This window comes from Ovis canadensis, chromosome 3, assembly GCF_042477335.2.
Source record: "Ovis canadensis isolate MfBH-ARS-UI-01 breed Bighorn chromosome 3, ARS-UI_OviCan_v2, whole genome shotgun sequence".
NCBI lineage: Eukaryota > Metazoa > Chordata > Mammalia > Artiodactyla > Bovidae > Ovis > Ovis canadensis.
Window position 1 is genome coordinate 97,388,532 of NC_091247.1, and position 19,619 is coordinate 97,408,150.

Below are 19,619 nucleotides of genomic sequence, written 5' to 3' on the forward strand. Positions count from 1 at the left end.
GCGGGCTGTGCTAAAACACACCAAGGGGAGTGGGGCTTTGCGAACAGGGAGGGGGCTGGTCTTTTGTGGAAGTTGGGGTCAGAGCAGATGGAGGCAGACGAGAGTAAACTGCGAGCTGCCTTCTGGAGATGGGAGGAGACGCATGAAGGGGAGTGCGGGTGTCCTTTTGTTCTGGTGAAACCCAACGTGGTTACTTGGGCCACACGTAACCAGGAAGCGGAGGGAGAGAGGCTGGGCTCCCCCTACACACGTTGATGCCAATAGAGGACCCGAGGCCTCCAACCATCCTAGCTTGTGTAATTATGCTTGTCCTGTGCAGACAGAGCTGATATGTTTTGAGATTAAATTGCCAGATAGAATCTTAAAGGTGATTTAAATTCTTTGGAGCTAGAACTAGACAACTCTTCCGGAGACTGTGTGTTTCATCTCAGTCTCCCGGGGCCGTTTCATTATTCAGTACTACCCAAAAGATAATGCCAGAGACATCAGCTCACCTTATCCAAGCCTTGTCTCTCACACAAAATATTTCTTAACGCAATCATAAACGACTCAAGCTTTTTAAATGTTTCTGAAAGTTACTAGTTAATATGCCAAATTATACATTCATGAACCCTGCCTATATTCTTACTGAGGACTCAGTAAATTAACCCTTAAATATACAACAGGTATGGCTGCCCAGCTGGCTCAGTGGTAAAGAGTCTGCCTGCCAATGCAGGAGATGCAGGTTTGATCCCTGGGACGGGAAGAACCCCTCGAGAAGGAATTAGCAGCCCACTCTAGTATTCTTGTCTGGAGAATCCCATGGACAGAGGTGCCTGGTAGGCTGTAGTCCGTGGGATCACTAAGAGTTGGATGTGCCTGAGCTCACACACACACACGCAAGGTATAGTCATTCTTACCAAGAATCCCAAAATGGATTTCAAAAGGATTTTAAATACATTATAATACTTTTAAAAATAGCAACATCCTTTGAGATGGTGTCCCTCTCCCTTTCAGCAGAATTTCTGTTTAAAAGAAACAATTCAGCTGGTCTAATGGCAAGAGCTTTGGGGTGAGCTGGTCTGTGTGTCTGATCCTTCTGTCCACAGAAAAACAGACTGGTGCAGAGTGTTCTCGGGCTTCTCTGCTGGTGTGAGAGCTTGTGCCTTTGGACAGAGACCTCTGGTTTATAGGCTACTGTGTCTGTGTGGGACACCCCGGGCCCCCTTGGTGCCCGGAGCCTGGGTCCAGGGAGCTGGTGGTTCTGCACGAAGATGTTGGGGGCATCTCCTGGGGTGATGTGGGCTTCTTGATCTGACCAGCCTCATTCGGGGGCCATGCAGCTGTGTGCTCACATGGGTGTGGATCCAAACACAAGAAGAACAGTTTTACCCGCTGAGGAAGCAGCAGTTTATCTGGAAGAGGGACGAGGCCAGAGGCGGAGAAGAAAGAACGAAGCTTAAATCTGTTGCTTTAGAAATTGTAACGGTGTCAGATGCCAAACCACATTACATCTGGGGTTTGCTATGCAAAGTGGGTTGTTCACATAACCCAGGCCTCGTTTCCTCTGGGGATGTTGCCCACATGTTTGTGCTCTGGGATATACGTGTTCACCCACCACCCATTGCGTGTCCATTCATTCATTCTCCATGTGTCCCTGCAGCTCTGGACCCTTTTGTCACCTGGTGACACCTTGCAGGGCTTATGGTTGAGGGGTGGGAGGCACACAGGCAGTCAGCATCCTGTGGTGTCAGGAAAACATTGCATTTTCAAATATATTCCTTAAAAGAGCCCACATCCCGCAGACTGGTTTTCTTAATCCTCCCTAGAAAGCTCCAGATGCTGGTAAGCAATGGCAGTTCCCACCTGGATCCTGGCTATCAGTGAAAGCTGGGCCAGGGACTCGTCAGGACTGACTTGCTGAGGCCGCGTCGCAGGTCGTGGGACGGCTCCGGGGATGTTTGCAGATTTCTCGGGAGGAATCAAGGCTGTTGGACCAGTCTCATCAGGCCGCGTGGATAAAGACGCACGGGCATTGTGGGGCTGGAGGCACGTGGCATCTCTGGAGCCAGGTTGAGGTGCTTAGTTGGCAAGGCGAGTACTGAAGAGAAGGCTACATGGAAGGCCCACTGTTTAGGAAGGACAAGCCAGGAACTCTGGAACTCTGCCCCTCTCCTGATTCCTAGGAAATGTTTCTAGGAAAAAAAAATGCAAAGGGACTCAGCCACACATATACATGTATCCATTCTCCCCCAATCTCCTCTCCCATCCATGCTGCCACATGACATTGAGCAGAATTCCCTGCGCTCTGTAGTAGGTCCTTGTTGGTTATCCATCTTAAATATAGCAGTGTGTGCTCTTCCATCCCAAACTCCCTAACTATCCCTTCCCTACATCCTTCTCCACTCCCGCAACCGTAAGTTTCTTCTCTAAGTCCGTGAGTCTGTTGCTGTTTGGTAACTCCAATGGTATCATTTCTTTTTAGATTCCACGTATAAGGTACGTCACACCATATTTCTGCTTCTCTGTCTGACTTACTTCACTCAGTGTGATAATCTCTAGGCCCATCCATGTTGCTGCAGGCGGCATTGTTTCATTCTTTTTAACAGCTGGATAATATTCCATTGTGTATATGTACCACGTCTTTATCCGTTTCTCTGTCAGTGGATATTTAGGTTGCTTCCATGTCTTGGCCGTTTTAAACAGCGCTGCAGTGAACATCGGGTTGTGTGTATCCTTTTGGATCACATTTCTGTTACTTCACTGTTCACCGGAAACGATCACATCACTGTCAGTCAGCTATACCCCAATACAAAATGAAAAGTTTTTAAAATGAGGCGTGTTCTTCCCGGCTCTAAATGCCTTCCTCCCTCCTCCACCTCCTTTCCTCCTCCCTTTCCTTCTCGTTTTTCTTCTCGTCCTGGCTCTCACATGCCCCCTCCCATCCCAGACTTTGACAGTTCTTAAACCTGAGAAGATAAAATAGCTCCCATGCACAAGCCTATGGACCTTGTAGAGTCATCATTTTCTGTGGGGAGCCCTATGCACTCTCTGAACCTGCATCCTCACACCTGAGTCAGCACAGGTGGAGAGACTCAGATCAAAGCACTCTCCCTCCTACCACCCCAGGCCTGCCAGCTGTCCCAGAACTGTCTACTCCCAGCACCGTCGGCTGGGCCTGCAGCCACATCTGCAAACCTGTCCCCTAAGATCGGCTTGTTCAGAGCCGAAGGGGGATGACATCAGAGGATGACTTAACCTGGGGGAGGGGTAAGAACTCCTCGACACTGGGATCTGGGTTCAGTCCATGAACGACAAGTCAGCAGTCATCCCTGAGGCCCAGGGTCTCCTTGGCTGCTGCTTTGTGCTCTCAGCATCTGTGCCCAGGCGATGGTCTGAGTGACAGGTAGCCCACAGGGAGGGATGTGGCGGTTTGGCGAGGGTAAGCAGGTTGTGCACAATTAGGAAAAAAACAAAACAAGATGTTCTGGTTTTGTTTGAGGAAGTGATTCAGAAGTGGCCTTGGACACCCCAAAAACATTTTGAAAGAGTCACTGCCTCTTGGTTTTGTCTCCCCCAGCCCCACAGAGTGAAGTCAGGCTTCCACACAGTAAATCTTCATTCACTGCTGGCTGAGGAGTTCAGGCGCTACAGCTAACTGCCTGTGGGGCCAATCTGTTCAGGGTGATGGCCACAGGCCCTCCTTCCCCTGGCCTCTGGCTATCTCTTCAGCTTCATCTTGAATGCTCCTGGAGTGACCCGAGTCACTCCCACCTTCCTGAGGTGTCTGCTCTCCCCACCCCGATTCCCATCCCTGAGCCTCCACTCTCTGCCTGCATCATCACCTGGGTAACTCTTTCCCGGCACAGGTAACATCTTAGGAAGCCTGTCCACCCTCCCAGGATGGGTGGCTCAGGGGCTGCTCCTCCCGCTTCCCATGGTACCCGTCGGGTCTCTCCCTCAGGGTGCTGAGTGTGAAACTGAGTCTCTTGGATACACACTATGCATCCGTTTCTCACTAGACCACAAATTCCCTCTGGGAGGTCCCGTATCTTACTCATCTTTGTAGCTCCAGCTTTTTGGATAACATCTCACACAGTTCCAGCTCAGCTGATGCCTCTGCAGTGAATGAATAACCAAGCATTTTAGAATTTCCCTGGCGGTCCACTGGTTAAGACTCTGCACTTCCAATGTAGGAGGCATGAGTTCGATCCCTAGTCTGGGGAATAAGATCCCACATGCCGAGTGGTGCAACCCCTCCCCCCAAATTTTTTTTTAAGTAAAAAAAGAAAGAAAGAAAGAAACAATTTTAATTAAATAAAAATGTCATTTTATAAAATTTAAAAATGGAGTTATAGGGGGTATCTAAAGCAAGGCTGTAGCTAAAAATTTCCCATTAAACAGAGGCTTAGGAAGATTGGACTGTAGCCTGCCAGGCTCCTCTGTCCATGGGATTTCCAGGCAGGAATCCTGGAGGGGGTAGCCATTCCCTTCTCCAGGGAATCTTCCTGACCCAGGGGTCAAACCCAGGTCTCCTGCATGGCAGGCAGACTGTTTACCGTCTGAGCCACCAGGGAAAGCCCCATTCAAATAAATAAATAAAAATCAGGCATTTTATAAGATTTAAAAGTGGAATTATAGGGGATGTCTAATGCAAGACTATGGTTAAAATTTTTCCCATTAAACAGAGGCTTAAGATTGATAGTGTAACTTTGGATACACAATTGTGTCATTTTCTGTTTGATAGCATTAGATTAAAGAACTGGTATCAAACTCTGTAGGAGAAGGGAGACTCAGATTCCTTAGGAGCTCGTGTGCTGCTTGTTCTGAGACTCAGGGCTTGTGCTTCGTGGAACTCACGAGAAATGGGTTCAGATTCATGTCCGTCTGCTCTGCTTCTAATTAGTGGTGGTCTTGCTTTCCGCCCCAACCTGTTGGTTTGAGCAGAAGCACTGTCCTGATCAATAAAGCTGTTGTGTCTTAGAGGAGATAAGGAGCGAGGTAGGAGAGAGACCCACCAGCACCTGAAACAATCTGCAGAAGTGGGCGCCATCGACCTGGAGGGCAGGTGGGGACTTCACTCGTCCTGCCGGAAGTCAGGATCAGTGACGGGGGCTATGCTGGGGCCACCTCAGCCCTCTTCATCCGCCGAGGGGCCCTGCGTGTACTCACAGTCCACTGTCTTAGGTGACTTCTGTCACAGTCCTGAGGAGTCAGAGGAGGCAGAAGGCACATCCCAGGCATATGAGCATTGTTGGGGCAATACCCTGGAGGAAACAGAGCCCCCTTTCATAGCTCCAGAGCACAGGAATGGCTCTCGATGTGGGTTACTGGTACAGCCTGTCTCCTTCCCCCAGAAGGGCCCGTGCTCTTCCAAACCCGCGTGGAACCACTCTTCCATGTAGATTGGAAGTTTATTTTGCTCTAAGTGAGAGGGCTGTTTGGAAACCAATGCTCACATAGTCTTCTGTTTTCATGGATGTTCCCGGCTTCCCATTTTTCCGTCCATAAAATGAGGTGGTGGTTGTTTAGTCGCTGTCATATCCAATTCTTTGTAAGCATATGGACTGCAGCCCAGTAGGCTCCTCTGTCCATGGGATTTCCCAGGCAAAAATACTGCAGTGGGTTGCCATTTTCTTCTTCATGGGATCTTACCAACTTAGGGATCAAACCAGATTCTTTACCACTGAGCCACCAGGGAAGCCCGTAAAACAAGGTAGTTGAATTAATAGGTAATCTCCTGGGTTGTTCCCAGATTTAAAAATTCTATTTTTTATAGCCCTATCGCCTTTCCTTGTTCTCATTTCAAATCTTCAGGTCATTATTCTGAAATTTGTGTGACCCGCTTAGGGAATAAGATTCCGCAGTTAAATAGTAGCCTCTGTGGAAAAATCCATAGGTTGGAAGGATGATGCTTAATTGCAATGAACTGAACGGTGGCCACTTTCAAGGCTAGTAACAGAGATTTCAGGAAAGCATCACGTCTTCTGCCAGCTTAGCAGCTGAAACCTGAGATGGCCTTAGGACAGATGATATTCATATACTGGGTTTCAGAACAAAGATCAAACACTCCAGAGCCTCATCTTGTGATGTTATCTCAAGAATATCCCAGCAATGTTTTCTTTAACTCCAGGAAGAGCAATTTAGAGGGATGGATCTCGCCACATGTGTCCAGCTGTGAGTTTAATACTTTCGGGAAAGAAGACTGTCCTATAAACACAGAAGTCACTAAGTATGGGTGCCTGAAAGTTGTCCGTTTCTTTGCTTACAGTCGTCAGAATCTTGTATACACAAAGTACAAAATTAATAAACATGGTGGAATTCACTATTATCATAAACCAGCCAGCAATATTTTATTTGCACCTTAGGGTATCATTTTGGAATTTCACTCTTCAGTGGGTGGAGATGACCGAAAATCGAATTGAGTTTCATCAGTTTGTGAAACATCCCTCAGGAATTGTACGGTCAACCTGTCTCCAGATTTACTCATTTATAAAGCTTTTCACTTCTCAGTCAATTAAATATTGCCACCTGAGAAGCTATTTCTGAAGAAGCTGGATGGTGTTTCTAATGGCGTGGAGGCGTTTCTCCACACCTGGGCTTCCCAGGGTAGACAGGCTCTTTGTGGGGTGGTTCTGACATGTTGGTGCAGGACCTGCATGGCAGGAGGAGGAGGAGGGGAAGTCCTGCCTCCCTCTATCCCCACCCAGTCCGTTCTGCTCATGCACACGCCACACTCTTCCTGGAAAAATGCAAGTCGAGGTGTCGCCTGGGGAGACGGTTGATTGCGGTCACCGAGTTTCCTACCGTGATAATCCCTGGGCCTGGAAGCCAGCCTTCCCCTGTACCCTGCTCGCTGGCTGCCCGGGCTGCGGTGGGGGCAGGGGCGGCTCCTCTCGTGCGGGGGCGGGGGGTGTGCTTCCTCCTGCCAGCGGTCCAGGTGTGCTCCCTCCGCCTCAGGTTTCCAGCTCCGACGACCCTCCCCTGGCTCCTGTGGTCGCTCCTTATTCAAATCCATGAATCATAGAGGAGCGCATGGAAAGTCTTTTTATAGACATGAGCATATTGTTTCTATCCCTGCCGAGCTATTCGGGGGCGGGAGATGGGGGAGATGGGATGTGCAGCTCCATCCTGTCTGGGGCAGGCACTCCTCCTGGGGGAAGAGGGCTCTGGCTCCAACTCTTGTCTTGTGTCCAACATCAAGATCACTTTCTCTGACACGGTCACCAAGAACTAGGAATTTTAAGGAAGCGGAATGCGCTCAGACACAGAGCTGCCCCCAAATAATTTTTTTTTTAAAAGTACCGTTGAAAATGACAAGGCGTTTCAGGGGTGAGTGTCAATTGCTCAGCCAGGAGGCGAGCCACCGATGGTAAAGGTGATGGTCAAGGTGACCGTGATGGAGGGGGACAGTCCTGCCGTGTGAATGCTCACTGAAACCTGCCCTCCTCTCCTCCCTGGTAGGTGACGGGCATCCGGGGCCAAGATGACCGAGCGCTTTGACTGCCACCACTGCGAGGACTCGCTCTTCGGCAGGAAGTACGTACTTCGGGAGGAGCAGCCCTACTGTGTGGCCTGCTTCGAGGCCCTGTTCGCCAGCACCTGTGAGGAGTGCGGGAAGTTGATCGGCTGTGACTGCAAGGTACCCCGGCCGCTGGGGGTCCCCCGGTGCTCCCCACATCCTCCCTTACCGCCTGGCTTCCCTGGGCCCCACACTGGCTCCCCATGTTTCTCTGCATAGTTTGCACTCAAGTCCTGGTTCTCATCACCTTGAACACTCCTGAGCCCCATTCTGCTGGGCTGGGACCCTGCATGAACCCTTCCTAGCCTCCCCCTGCAGGCTTGGTCTCTGCCCCCTCCCAGTCGCGCCTGCTCAGGGCTTTCCAGGACGTGTGCGCCTGGCCTCCCGGGTACACTTCTGATGCCCCCAGGTCAGCATCCTTATCTAACCAGACACCTGCCGCCCAATCCCTTGCTCCCTGAGGCTCCCAGCTCTCCTCCCGGGCTGACTCACAGGGCAGGTGTGCGAGGTCAATATTTGCGAAGAGAGTGTGGTGCGGGTGACACGGCGCCCGCCTCTTGGGTGGAGGGTTTCAGAGGCTCTGCCTGCCCTGGGGCATCCGGGGAGCTTCTGGTCTTAGCAGGGAGGGCCAGCTTGTGTAGCTGCTGGCTGAGCGGGTGCGGCTGGCTCCACTGCGCGTCTGCCCTGGGTCTATCTTGCATCTCATCCTTCCGAGGGCAGGCGGTGAGCAGCTGGTCGCACACCAGCTTCTGTCTCTGTGTGTTTAGTAACAGTCTAGGAATGATTTCCATCTGGGGGGGAAGGCAGACTTTGCCTTGAGCAGAGACAAAAGGCGTGGGATGCCAGCCGCTGGAGCCTGAGCTGCAGTCACGTGTCCTGGCTCCAGAGCAGGGTGGATTTTGAGAGGAAGGGACATGGGCACCCTTCAAACAACCAGAGCTTTGGCTACAACCAGGAGCAAAGGCAGCTGGTCTTGCTCACCTGAAAGGTGCCGGCCCTCCGACCTCCATCTCTTGGGGGATGTGTGTCTGAGTCCCTCCGCATCCATCTCCAGGCCAAGCGGGAGAGCTCGGACACCAAGTTGCCCCCTTCCAGTCTGGCTCTGTGTCTCACTGACTGTGTGATCTCAGGCCCATGTCTTGACTCCCTCAGTGCCCGTCTACATGTTTACGAAATGGAGCTACGACAAGGAAGCCTGGATCATGGGTTCTCACATGCGCAGCTACAAAGCAGCCAGAGTTCTAAAGAGCAGCTGCGTGTGCGTGCTCAGTCGTGTCTGACTGCGACTCCATGGACGGTAGCCGGCCAGACCCCTCTGTCCATGGGATTTCCCAGGCAAGGATACTGGAGTGTGTTGGCATTTCCTTCTCCAGGGGATCTTTCCAACCCAGGGATCAAACCTGAGTCTCTTATGTCTCCTGCGTGGGCAGGTGGGTTCTTTACCGCTAGTGTAACCTGGGGAACCCAGAGAGCAGGTGCTGGTGGTATGAACCAGTCCCCTCTTCTCTGCCAACAGCACCCCTGTTCTTTCTGCAGCTCAGTCCCTCCCCAGGCCTCTTGAGGCTTCAGCTTCTCAGTTCTCACTAGAGAAACATCAATAAGGATGTCTGCTTTGAGGGAGAACTAATAGGCAGAGAAAAACTTATTTTCTAAAGGCTCTCCCTGGGAAAGACGTAAGTAGGTGAGCGTTTCAGGTATCTTTCTGACAAAGACCAGCTCTGGTTTGGGGGATCTTTTGGAGCGTAACTGCTTTATGGTGTTGTGTTGGTTTCTGTGTACAAGGGAAGTGAGCCAGCTATATGTGTGCATATATCCCCTCCCTCGTGAGCCTCCCTCCCACCTTCCACATCCTGCTCCTCTAGGGCATCCCAGAGCACCGAGCTGCTCCCTGTGCCGTGCAGCACCTTCCCACTAGCGGTCTGTTTCACACGCGCTCGTGTGTATACCTCAGTCCCAATCTCCCAGTTCACCCCGCCCTCCTTTTCCCCACTCCGTGTCCACAAATCTGCTTTCTACATCTGCGTCTTTACTCTGGCCCTGCAAACAGGTCCATCAGTGCCCTCTTCCTAGATTCCACCTATATGCATTCATATACGATATTTGTCTTTTTCTGACTTATCAGCTCTGGTTTGAAGGAGATGTTTTGGAGATTTGGGGCTGGTCATCCTTGGCTGGGAGCTAAAGTGAAAACAAAACTCAAGTCACTGATCGTTTCTTCAGCATGATTTAGTGGACAGGCCCTTGAAACTACTTATCCTTCCGCACATGCTTTATGAGTAAATAAACAAAAATCCCCCCAAAGCGGCCAAAATCAACAAGACTGCTGCAGAGTCAAGACTGCTGTTCAGGCAATCATGCTGAACTTTTCACCCCAGATACCAGTCCACTGTGGAGTCTCAGCATGGGATTCTGTGCATTTGGGAAGGAAACAAAGAAGTGAACTTGTAGTTAGACCTCAGCATGTGGGGTTTTGAATACTTGGAACCGTTTTCTTGGCTTTCGGAAATAATTACAAAAGTTTGCTTTGTGGAGAAAGTGAGGTCAGGAGAAACGTGCCTGTCTTTCAGGAAGCGAACCCCGGGCCTGGCAACAGGGTAAGTGGCAGGGTCTCTGCCAGAGTCTTTCTTCAAGGATTTGAAGGACCATACGGATGGGAAGCACAGAACATCTTTGCAAAGTGCTGCGCCGAGTGGCGTGGCGCACCCCCCGACATGGCGGGGTCCTGTGGGTCTGAGGACTGGGTGGCTCGGGAATCAGCAGCTGAGCTTCCCCCAGCCTGGGAAAGACAGACAGGGGGCAGAGGACGGCGAGGGACCCCGCTGCCCTGGGCCGCCCCCATTAACTGGGGGGTGCAGGGTCCCTCCGGGCCCCTGACTCCGCCCACGGCTCAGCCGAGACCTCAACAAGGGCAGAGCAAAGCCACAAGCCCTTCCCACATTAGGAGTGTCTCTGAAATGGAAAATCAGAAAGGAAGTGTTTGCACCTAATCTCACATTGTTTACCAAACATTTTACAGCAATTTATGACTTTCTGTGTGCACAAGACTACCTTGCTAGTTTTTCTGGGATGTGTTGAAGATTTTTTTTTTTCCTTTCTTTTTCGCCCCTTCATGTGCTCTCTCTCTAGAGAACCTTAAAACAGGGGCATTTTCTAGGATGTTTCAAAGTTCTTGAAAGTTAGTCAGCGAGCCCCTACTTCTTAGCCTTGAACCTCTGTGGTGTCTCTGGGGACCACCCGGTAGGCTCGGCACACAACAGAATTCAGCGAGACAAGACTAGCTCGGTACTACAAGACTGAAACTCCGTTTGGAGAAGGGAATGCCAGCGGTGAGAAGAGTCACTCAGAGCCCAGTTTACATACACACGTTTAGAGCAGGCGTCAGCCTGATTCAGGCACCAGGTCAGATCACCTAAGCAGACCAGATGCCTCGGCCTTTCTGTGCCAACTTCCAGTCCAGCCCCACAAGCTTCGAGCTAGCAAAGCCAGTGGCCTTTTCCCACCTTGGCGCCCATGCAGTGTGGACTTTTCCACAGAAGGGAGTCCCAGAGGAGGTGGGGGCGTGAAGTATCAACCTGACTCAGACTGACACGTAAGGACGGCACGAGAGAAGGAGGACTCCCAGGAGAGCTGACAGCACGGCCTCAGATGGGGCTTCACAAGCGCCCGAGCAAGCTGCAGGGTGTGGCTCTTCCAGGTGTGCCCATGGGGGTGGTACCCAGGCCCGCAGGGCCAGCATCACTCGTGGCCACACAGGCATCACCGAGCAACTGGTGTCCTAGCCGGGCCTCATAGCCAAGGGGGATGGGGGCCTTCAGAGGCCAGGACAGCGCAAGCCAGGGTATGGGCAAGGGAGAGGGGAGCATAGCAGAGAGGAGGCTGGGGCAGAAGGTGAGTCTGGGTGAACATGCTGGGGCCTGCTTGTAAAGATGCTGCTGGGCCAGGTAAAGGTCTATGCCCTCCCAGATGCAGACCAGGAAGAGGGATGCAGCGGACTGGGTTCACAGCATCTTAGCGTCATTCTGTTAAACTTGCTCACCTATAAAATAGGAATAAAACCTTATTCCATGGCGTCATTGTGTGGTTCAAAACAAGAGGGGATTAAGGGAATTTTAGAGTTAGAAGGGCCGTGGAGGCTGAAAGCGCTGTACAGGTAGAGTGATTGAGCCCAGGAGCCTGGAGCTCTTAGAGGAGGGCATGGAATCCATCTTGGTCTCATGAGTAAGTGACGCTTCGGGGCACCTGATGTCACCATGAGCTGGGACCGAAGACCAATGTTAGCTGAGCAGTTACAATGTGCCAGGACTGTGGTCGATTCTTCACCATCATCTCTGCTTCCCCGGTGGCATCTGAGGCTGGAAGGGGTCAGGTTGCTGTCACCACCATGCAGCAGGTGTGTGGCAGAGCCAGGACTCAAGTCTGGAGCCTTCAGGTTTAATCGCTGGGGTGAAATACACCAGGCATTTTAGACACATGCTCCCAGGGTCCCCAGGGGCTCGAGTGGCGTGGCAGGTGTGCAGGGCAGTGGCTTGAGGTTCCCCACCTGCCTGCACGCCAGGTTTCCTCGGCCTGGGGTGGCTGCCGCCGCCGACGGCACATGGAACAGGGGTGGGTGAGCTGTCGTCCCGCCTCAGCCCACCCCCTCCCCGCCCCACTGATGGTGATGCCAGCTTGTTCAGAGAGTTGTGACTCACCATGGCTCCTGAGAGTGTGGGTGTAGATTGGTATTTATCTTCAAGAAAAACGTTTTTGTCAGAAGGTTGAAGAATTATCAAATGTCTTTGAATGAACAGTTCAGGGCTGTTGTATGTTAATGCGGAAACACGTGTGTGCGTGTGCGTGTGTGCGTGTGCAAGAGACAGCAGACAGGGAGCAGCTGTGCAGGGGGTGAGGATGCCCCAGGGAAGGGATGGCCGGTGACTCAGCTCGGCAGGAATCTCGGCAGGATAGTGACCAGCCCCCTGGAGTGGGTGTGGGATGGGGGTGGCGCTGAGGGTTCTAGGCAGCTGCTGTCACCAGCCTGGAGGGCCATGCCATAGCCAGGGTGTGATCAGTCCCTCCCTTGAATGCAGGATGTGGGACTCGGGACAGCGAGCGACCAAATGACCAACAGTCTCAGGAGGGTGGAGGCCAGGAGCTGGACCTCCCTCAAGAGGATCTAATCAGGACGGGGTGTACTATCAGATTTAGAGAACTTTCTAGTGTCAAGGGGGCTTTCTTAGTGGCTCAGTTGGTAGAGAATCTGCCTGCAATACAGGAGACCCAGGTTTGATCCCTGGGGTCAGGAAGATTCCCTGGAAAAGGGAATGGCAACCCACTCCAGTATTCTTGCCTGGGAAATCCCATGGACAGAGGAGCCTGGTGGGCTGCAGTCCATGGTGGTGCAAAGAGTCAGCTTAGCACACGCACGCAGTGTGTGTCAGAATTTCTTTCATTTTTGAGGCTGTGAATAACGGTCCACGTTTGTCCATCACTGTCTGTCCACTCTGTGATGGACACTTCAGTGACTTCCACCGTTTGGCTTCTATGAATCTGGATCCACAGATTCCCACTTTCAATTCTTGGGACATCTACCCAGAAGTGGGATTGCTGGTCATGGGGTAATTCTCTGTTCACTTTTTTGAGGAACTGCCTGCCGTACTGTTTTCCATACCAAAAAGAAAAAATTGTTAAATGCATTTATTCCATAATCAGCATTACAACAGTGATCACGTGATCCAAACCCCAACGCATCTTTAATTAGGCTGATTACTGTCCTCAGTGGACAGGACTTTATTCAAACCCTCAACAAAGACAGAGCTGAACGGCACTCACCTGGGTACATTCATCTGGCCTTCTGGTCCAGCCTGGTGGGAACTCTCCCAGCCGGCGCCCCTCAGGCTGGCCCTCCTGGTCTCTGCCCTTTTTCTGCCCAGCTCACACATCCTCTGGTCTTTGATGTTCAGCTGGTAGCACTTCCTGGAAGTGTTCTACTCACCTTCTCCAGGTTGACCCAGGGGCCCCACCCCAGGCTCTGTCTCTGAGGTTCCCTCAGCCCATCCTCCCTCCCCTGGGAATCACAACCACCGCCTCAGACATGGTTGGGTTTGTCCCGTGTGCTTGTGGCCAGTGGACCCCCAAGGTCTGTGTGTCCAGCAGAAGCACTGATGAGTTTCATTGCAGCTTCTCTTTCTTACAGAGAGTTCCCAGGGAAAAGCACCTGTTTTTCAGAAGCTTCTAAAGAGTGGCTCCGTACCCCACCCGACCCGTCCCAGCCCCTCGAGCTCCACCTCCCTGCCTGGCCCCTCTCACCTCTCTGCCTCTCTGCCCCGGGTCTGCAGGACTTGTCCTACAAGGACCGGCACTGGCACGAGGCCTGTTTCCGTTGCTCACGGTGCCGGGGCTCCCTCGTGGACAAGCCGTTCGCTGCCAAGGAGGACCAGCTGCTCTGCACTGACTGCTACTCGCAGGAGTACTCGTCGCGATGCCAGGAGTGCAAGAAGGGCATCATGCCAGGTGGGTGCCGTGATCCCGCCTTTCGCACATGCGCGAAGTCCCCAAGCCCTAACCCCCCAGTCCCTCCCCAGGCCCCCCTCCACCCCGCACACTCGTGCTGGATCTGGAGCTGGGTGCTGCACCCCGTGCGGGTGACATCCTGGCCGACTTGACCGCAGCTGGGCCTAGTGGCCAGTGATGAATGACCTGTCTGTTGATGGGGGCGGATGGGACTGTATCCCTTGCTTTTGGTTGGGGGAGGGGAGGAGGAATCTTTGCTTTATGGGAGAGGAATCTTCTTTTAAAGAATAGAATGGACAAAAATGCTATGTGAAATTTTTCAACACAGTATTTAAAACATGATCTTGTTAAGACACACAAAACAAGAGCAAGAAGAACCTAAGATCTGGACCCTGGATAGTTCATCGGCCACAGAGGGTCAGTGATGTCCTCTGCATGGCCAGTAAGGGGCAACTGGACAGTAACCTTGCCAGACTTAGCGCGTAAAACACAGGACTCCCAGGTAAACTGGGATTTCAGCCGATCCCACCTGAGACCTCGTTAACCCGGCTTCTCTGCCAGAGAGCCATATAAAATCAAGAGAGGGCTCCGTCCTATGACTGTCTTCTGGGGTGTGGCCCCCAAACCAGGCTCAGGGTGGTGGGAGCAGGACACAGGTCTAGGTCCCCAGCTCTTGGGAAGCTGGATGCTGCTGCCTGGGGAACCCTCAAATTGCTCAAGAAAGTATCTGTCCTCAAGATGGCTTCTTAGAGGATGTGCTTCCTTCAGTCCTGAGAAGCTTTAGAATTAAGGGCACACTTATTAAGACAATCCAACCCAGAGCAGTAATATTGTGTTAAATAATCTGATAATGCATGAGTGAAGTTTAGAAAAAAAATTGGTCTCAAGAGTAAATTAATTCTTTTATTCTAACTAAAAGTGTGCAATTGAGTGATTTAGGTTTGTGGTTTTATACGGGGATTTTCTTAATCTGTAAATGTTTTTGACACTTAAGATACCTTAGTTTTTGAGGCTGTGAATAACAGTCCACGTTTGTCCATCATTATCTGTCCACTGTATATATTTAGCTCACTTCATCGACAATTACTTAAGAACTTGAGGTCCAGTTTGCCAAGGTCCTCCTTGGCATCGAAGTAGAAGGAATATCAAATACATTAAATTTTGTTGTTCATTCGCTGAGTCCTGTCTGACTCTTTGCAACCCCATGGACTGCAGCACGCCAGGCCTCTCTGTCCTTCACCATCTCCCGGAGTTTGCTCAGACTCATGTCCATTAAGTCGGTGATGACATCCAACCATTTCATCCTCTATCGCCCCCTTCTCCACTTGCCTGCAATCTTTTCCAGCATCGGGATCTTTAAATTCTAAGTGTCCTTTTAAAGGACTTTACTACATTGGTGAATGGAACCAAACATAAAGTCATGCCCCTTAAAAGTGATTTTTAAAATGTGCTGTATCCATGAACACACTGATAAGATGCGCAGGATGAAGTTCAATGAGGGGTTTTGAATTTTCAATTTCAGTAGAATGAATGTCAGCTTGTAGAAACCTAGGTGCCCTGCAGAGTCATGCTAGTCCACACAGCAGCTGGGGTTGCGCCGACACACACAGAGAACTTAGGCAGCAGGGATCATTTAGAGTCAGACTCCTCACTGCAAGGAGACGGACCCAGGGATGCCCAGCCGCCGGGCACCGAGCCAGGGCCATGCATGTGGGGAAAGACACAGTTTTCCAGGGCAGTGGTCCAGACTGGGGAGAAAAATGATCACTGCTGTTTTGACAAAGACGAATATACCTTAGAGTAAGAGGTGAATTTTTCCTAAAATTCCTGGGGCCACCAAGACGATTCTGGATTCTGGCAGGCTGGTCTCTGAGGACTGCTGCCCCTCCCCCCGCCCCGCTTTCTCCCCAGGGACATCCATCTCACCATCTCAGCTGTTGGGGTTTTTAGGAGAAGCTTGGCTGGTGTCTACTGTGATGGAGGCACTAAGTCAGAGCAGGGCAGCCAGCAAAGGGGCCCTTGGGGACGTGACCTTTGAGCAGTCTCAAGGTCGACCTGATTTCAGCGGATGGAGTAGTCAGTAGAGGGCACATCTGGCAGAGGAAATGGACCAGGCATCAGAGGTGGTGTGCCCAAAAAGGCCTGCAAAAATAAAACAAGTACTAGACACTTAAAAAACCAAACAGAAAAAACCCACAAAACTAGATCAGAGCGCTAGCTTCCTTCCTTGGTTTGATTTTCAAAAGTGCTACAACCAAATCAAGATGAGAGCAATGCAGACTGGCAGCGCGGCTTCTGCAGGCGTCCCCACTCAGCACCCACAGCTGTGAGTCACCAACCCGAGGTATGAGGCTCCCTCCCGAGCCCACGCAGGGATGCTGAGCCCTGGCTCAAGGCCTCCAGGTAGCCTCACGCTGTTGCCAGGCCTTCACCGGTTTTCAGCTTCCTCACTTGCTCCTTTGAATCAGAAAGACACCCCTTCCTCCAGGAGGTGGACTCGGTCCCCTGGCTCATCTGCAGGTTCTTAGGAGGAGCTTTGCCGCCCCCTGCTGGTGACTCTGCACAAGGCCCACAAGGTCTGCACCAGGTCTGAGGATACCCAACTTGGGTGGGACCTGGGACCTAGGACTGGACATCTCCCTGAGCTCCGGGGTGGACAGAAGGCTCATTCTGAACATGCAGAAGGCATGTGTGGTCTGGTTTGGGGGCTTTAGTGAGACTCACGGTCATCGGGTATTTATGGACAAATTGTTTGGGGTCTGGGCTGAGTGATCAGAGGGAAGGTCAGAGGTTAAAAGAACCAGTGTCTGAGGTGTACATGGGAAATTAAAATCCCAGAGACCAAAGGAGATTTTGGTTGTAGAATTTACAGCAAAGTCCTTCCATCATTTTTACCTGAGACGTAATTGCTTGATGTAATTTTTGCCATTTTCAGGATTCATTGCCTCACAATTTAATCACATAGTTTTGAAGATCACCATTTGCTCCCTACCCCCTGCACACACACTCTGAGTGTTTTGTACTCTCTCTGGGAGGTGGTGCCTGGGGTCTAAAAGGCCAGGAAGCTGAGAAAGTGATCCTGAAAAAAATGCTAAAACAAGCAGGCCATGATTCTGGAGTGATGCTTGGCTCCTTTCCAACCAGCTACAGTTTGGCCCATTGCCTGTCATTTCGACCGTGTCATTTCAGTCTTAGTGCTAAAAACTAGTTACCCAACGCCTGGGTCCCAACACGAAGCCCCCACACCCCGCCTCCGGCTCCAGCGCCGCCTCCCTCCTTGCTCCCTGATCTGAGTTCAGTCTGGCTCACGTATTCTGTCTGTAGGCGCCGTCCTTCAGGTGCGCCCAGCAGGTGGCCAGAGAGGAGAGAGCCACAGAGCTGCGGCCATGGGTGAGGGTGAGCCAGCGGGTGGGTTGCGGCTGTGTCTGGGAGGACCTTGGTGATGACCTGCGGAGTCCGGTCTGCCCCTGAGCTGCCCAAGGATCAGGAACCCTTCTGTTTCTTCACCCAAGAAGCTCCTTCTCCCTTCCTTGCGTGCATGCTAAGTGCTTGCTAAGTCGCTTCAGTCATGTCCAACTCTTCGTGACCTCATGGACTGTAGGCCACCAGGCTCCTCTGTCCCTGGGGATTCTCCAGGCAAGAATACTAGAGTGGGTTGCCATTTCCTCTTCTAGGGGATCTTCCCGACCCAAGGATCAAACCTCAGTGTCTCCTGCATTGGGAAGCGGCTCTTTACCATTAGCGCCACCTGGGGAGCCTGCAAATTCTGTAGTACTTCACAAAGGGAGCTCGCATACACGTTTCTCTTACTTAAACCATCTCTTTCTATAAACAGACACATGCTCCTTTTTTTGGCAAATATAGGGAAGAAGTCCAAACAAATACAGCCCTCCCTGCTGTGAATCAAGCCTGGTGGTGGGGGAGGGGTGAACCAACAGCGTTTTCTCGATTTCTGGTCTGCTTGAGAAGTAATGTAAACCTCTCAGCTGATGGCACTTTTTCCGGAAGGAAATGGAATATCATGAGATAAGATCAGAAAACTGTTCAATGGAAGTACAAGTGAGGCAGGTGGGTTTTAACCACTAAGATTCATCACAGCTCAGTCTATGTGGCCGGCTGCGCCATGTGAGAGACACTAAGGCTCCTCCCTGAAGCGGGCATTAGACTATAGGTCACTTACACCCGCCAGTTTCCACCCGCTGGGAACCAGGTGGGTGTTCATCCTCTGGCCCCCCTGCTTCAGATTCATGTTCCCCAAGGATGAATCTGAGCTGTGCCGGTGTGTCAATATTTCACAAGCTGAGAGACAAGTGTTTTTTCCACTTAATGTTCATAATCGTCCTGTTCAACACGTATCGACTATGTACAGATTCTGTTCCAGGAGCCAGGTGTGTGTGGCTGTGAACCAACTAAATAGGAAAGGTGCTGGTTGAGAGGCGAGCCTTCCGAGCTGGAGTGACTCTATGCGGGTCCCAGGACTGGAGGGCGGCAGGTTCTCAGCATCCATCACTGGGCCTCCCACGTGGTCAGTAATGACTCTGCTGTCTCCTTGACCCCCGACAGGCACCCGCAAGATGGAGTACAAGGGCAGCAGCTGGCACGAGGCCTGCTTCATCTGCCACCGCTGCCAGCAGCCCATCGGAACCAAGAGCTTCATCCCGAAGGACAGCGAGAACTTCTGCGTGCCCTGCTATGAGAGGCAGTATGCCCTGCAGTGCGTGCAGTGCAAGAAGGTACCTCTTACTCACCCGGCCTGTGCCTGTCTGGTGTCCTTTCCTAAACAGCATCCTCCTGTCCCCAAGGTCTCTCTGCTCACCGCTCTCCTTGAATAAATGAGAAACCAGCCCTGGACCGGGCCAGGGAGGAAACAAGGAAACTGGAAAGGTCTCGGGGTGGGGGTGGGGGGGCCAGGGGTGGAAGCAGACCCCTCATACTGTCCAGGGCTGTGTCCTAACACCACTAGACACAGTAGGCAGGCCGGCCCTGGGCTCATTTCCCACGCCTTCCAAGAAGCCAGTTCCACGGTGGTGCTGACCCCAGGTGTCTGTTAAGGCTCTTCTTTCTAACGCGGGAGTAGCTGAACAGACTGTTGAAGGAGGTGCCCCTGGAGGTAGAGAGATGCTCAAAGGGACCTGCCCTCAGGCAGTGCGGCCGAGGGGCGGGGCTGCCAAGGACGGCTGGTGACAGGCATCCTAGCCGGAGATGCAGTCTCCGGCTTTGCCCTCCTGCCAGCCAGGAGGCGGCGCTTTCCCAGGCAGATACACTGGTACCCTGGTCACAGACAAGGAGCCGGGTCTGCGGTGGAGGGCAGGCAGCTTGGGGCGGGGGTGGCGGGGGTGCCCTTCCATCTGGAGAGCGTGTCTGGGGCGAGGACCACGCATCCTCCAGAGGTGTGGTGCCGCGGGAGCTGAGGTCCCTCTACCTGCAGCCCATCACCACCGGGGGCGTCACGTACCGGGAGCAGCCCTGGCACCGCGAGTGCTTCGTGTGCACCGCCTGCAAGAAGCCGCTGTCGGGCCAGCGCTTCACGTCCCGCGACGAGTTCGCCTACTGCCTGGGCTGCTTCTGCGACCTATACGCCAAGAAGTGTGCCGGCTGCGCCAACCCCATCAGCGGTGAGTGTCCC

The 19,619-nt window shown here is 52.2% G+C and overlaps 1 protein-coding gene across 9 annotated transcripts in view; it reads left to right on the plus strand.

Annotated features, from left to right (window-relative positions):
• Positions 1-19,619, plus strand: part of FHL2 (four and a half LIM domains 2) — a 47,539-nt gene that overhangs the window by 26,771 nt on the left and 1,149 nt on the right. For 8 of the 9 annotated variants that reach the window (XM_069580565.1, XM_069580561.1, XM_069580562.1 and 5 more), the window contains 4 exons: positions 7,444-7,621; positions 13,819-13,993; positions 18,557-18,726; positions 19,422-19,608. In XM_069580565.1, the coding sequence (XP_069436666.1) occupies positions 7,466-7,621; positions 13,819-13,993; positions 18,557-18,726; positions 19,422-19,608 (688 nt within the window). In that variant the 5' untranslated portion in view covers positions 7,444-7,465. Of the gene's footprint in view, positions 1-6,729; positions 7,312-7,443; positions 7,622-13,818; positions 13,994-18,556; positions 18,727-19,421; positions 19,609-19,619 lie in introns of those variants that run through there. The other variant, XM_069580563.1, reaches the window with a different exon arrangement.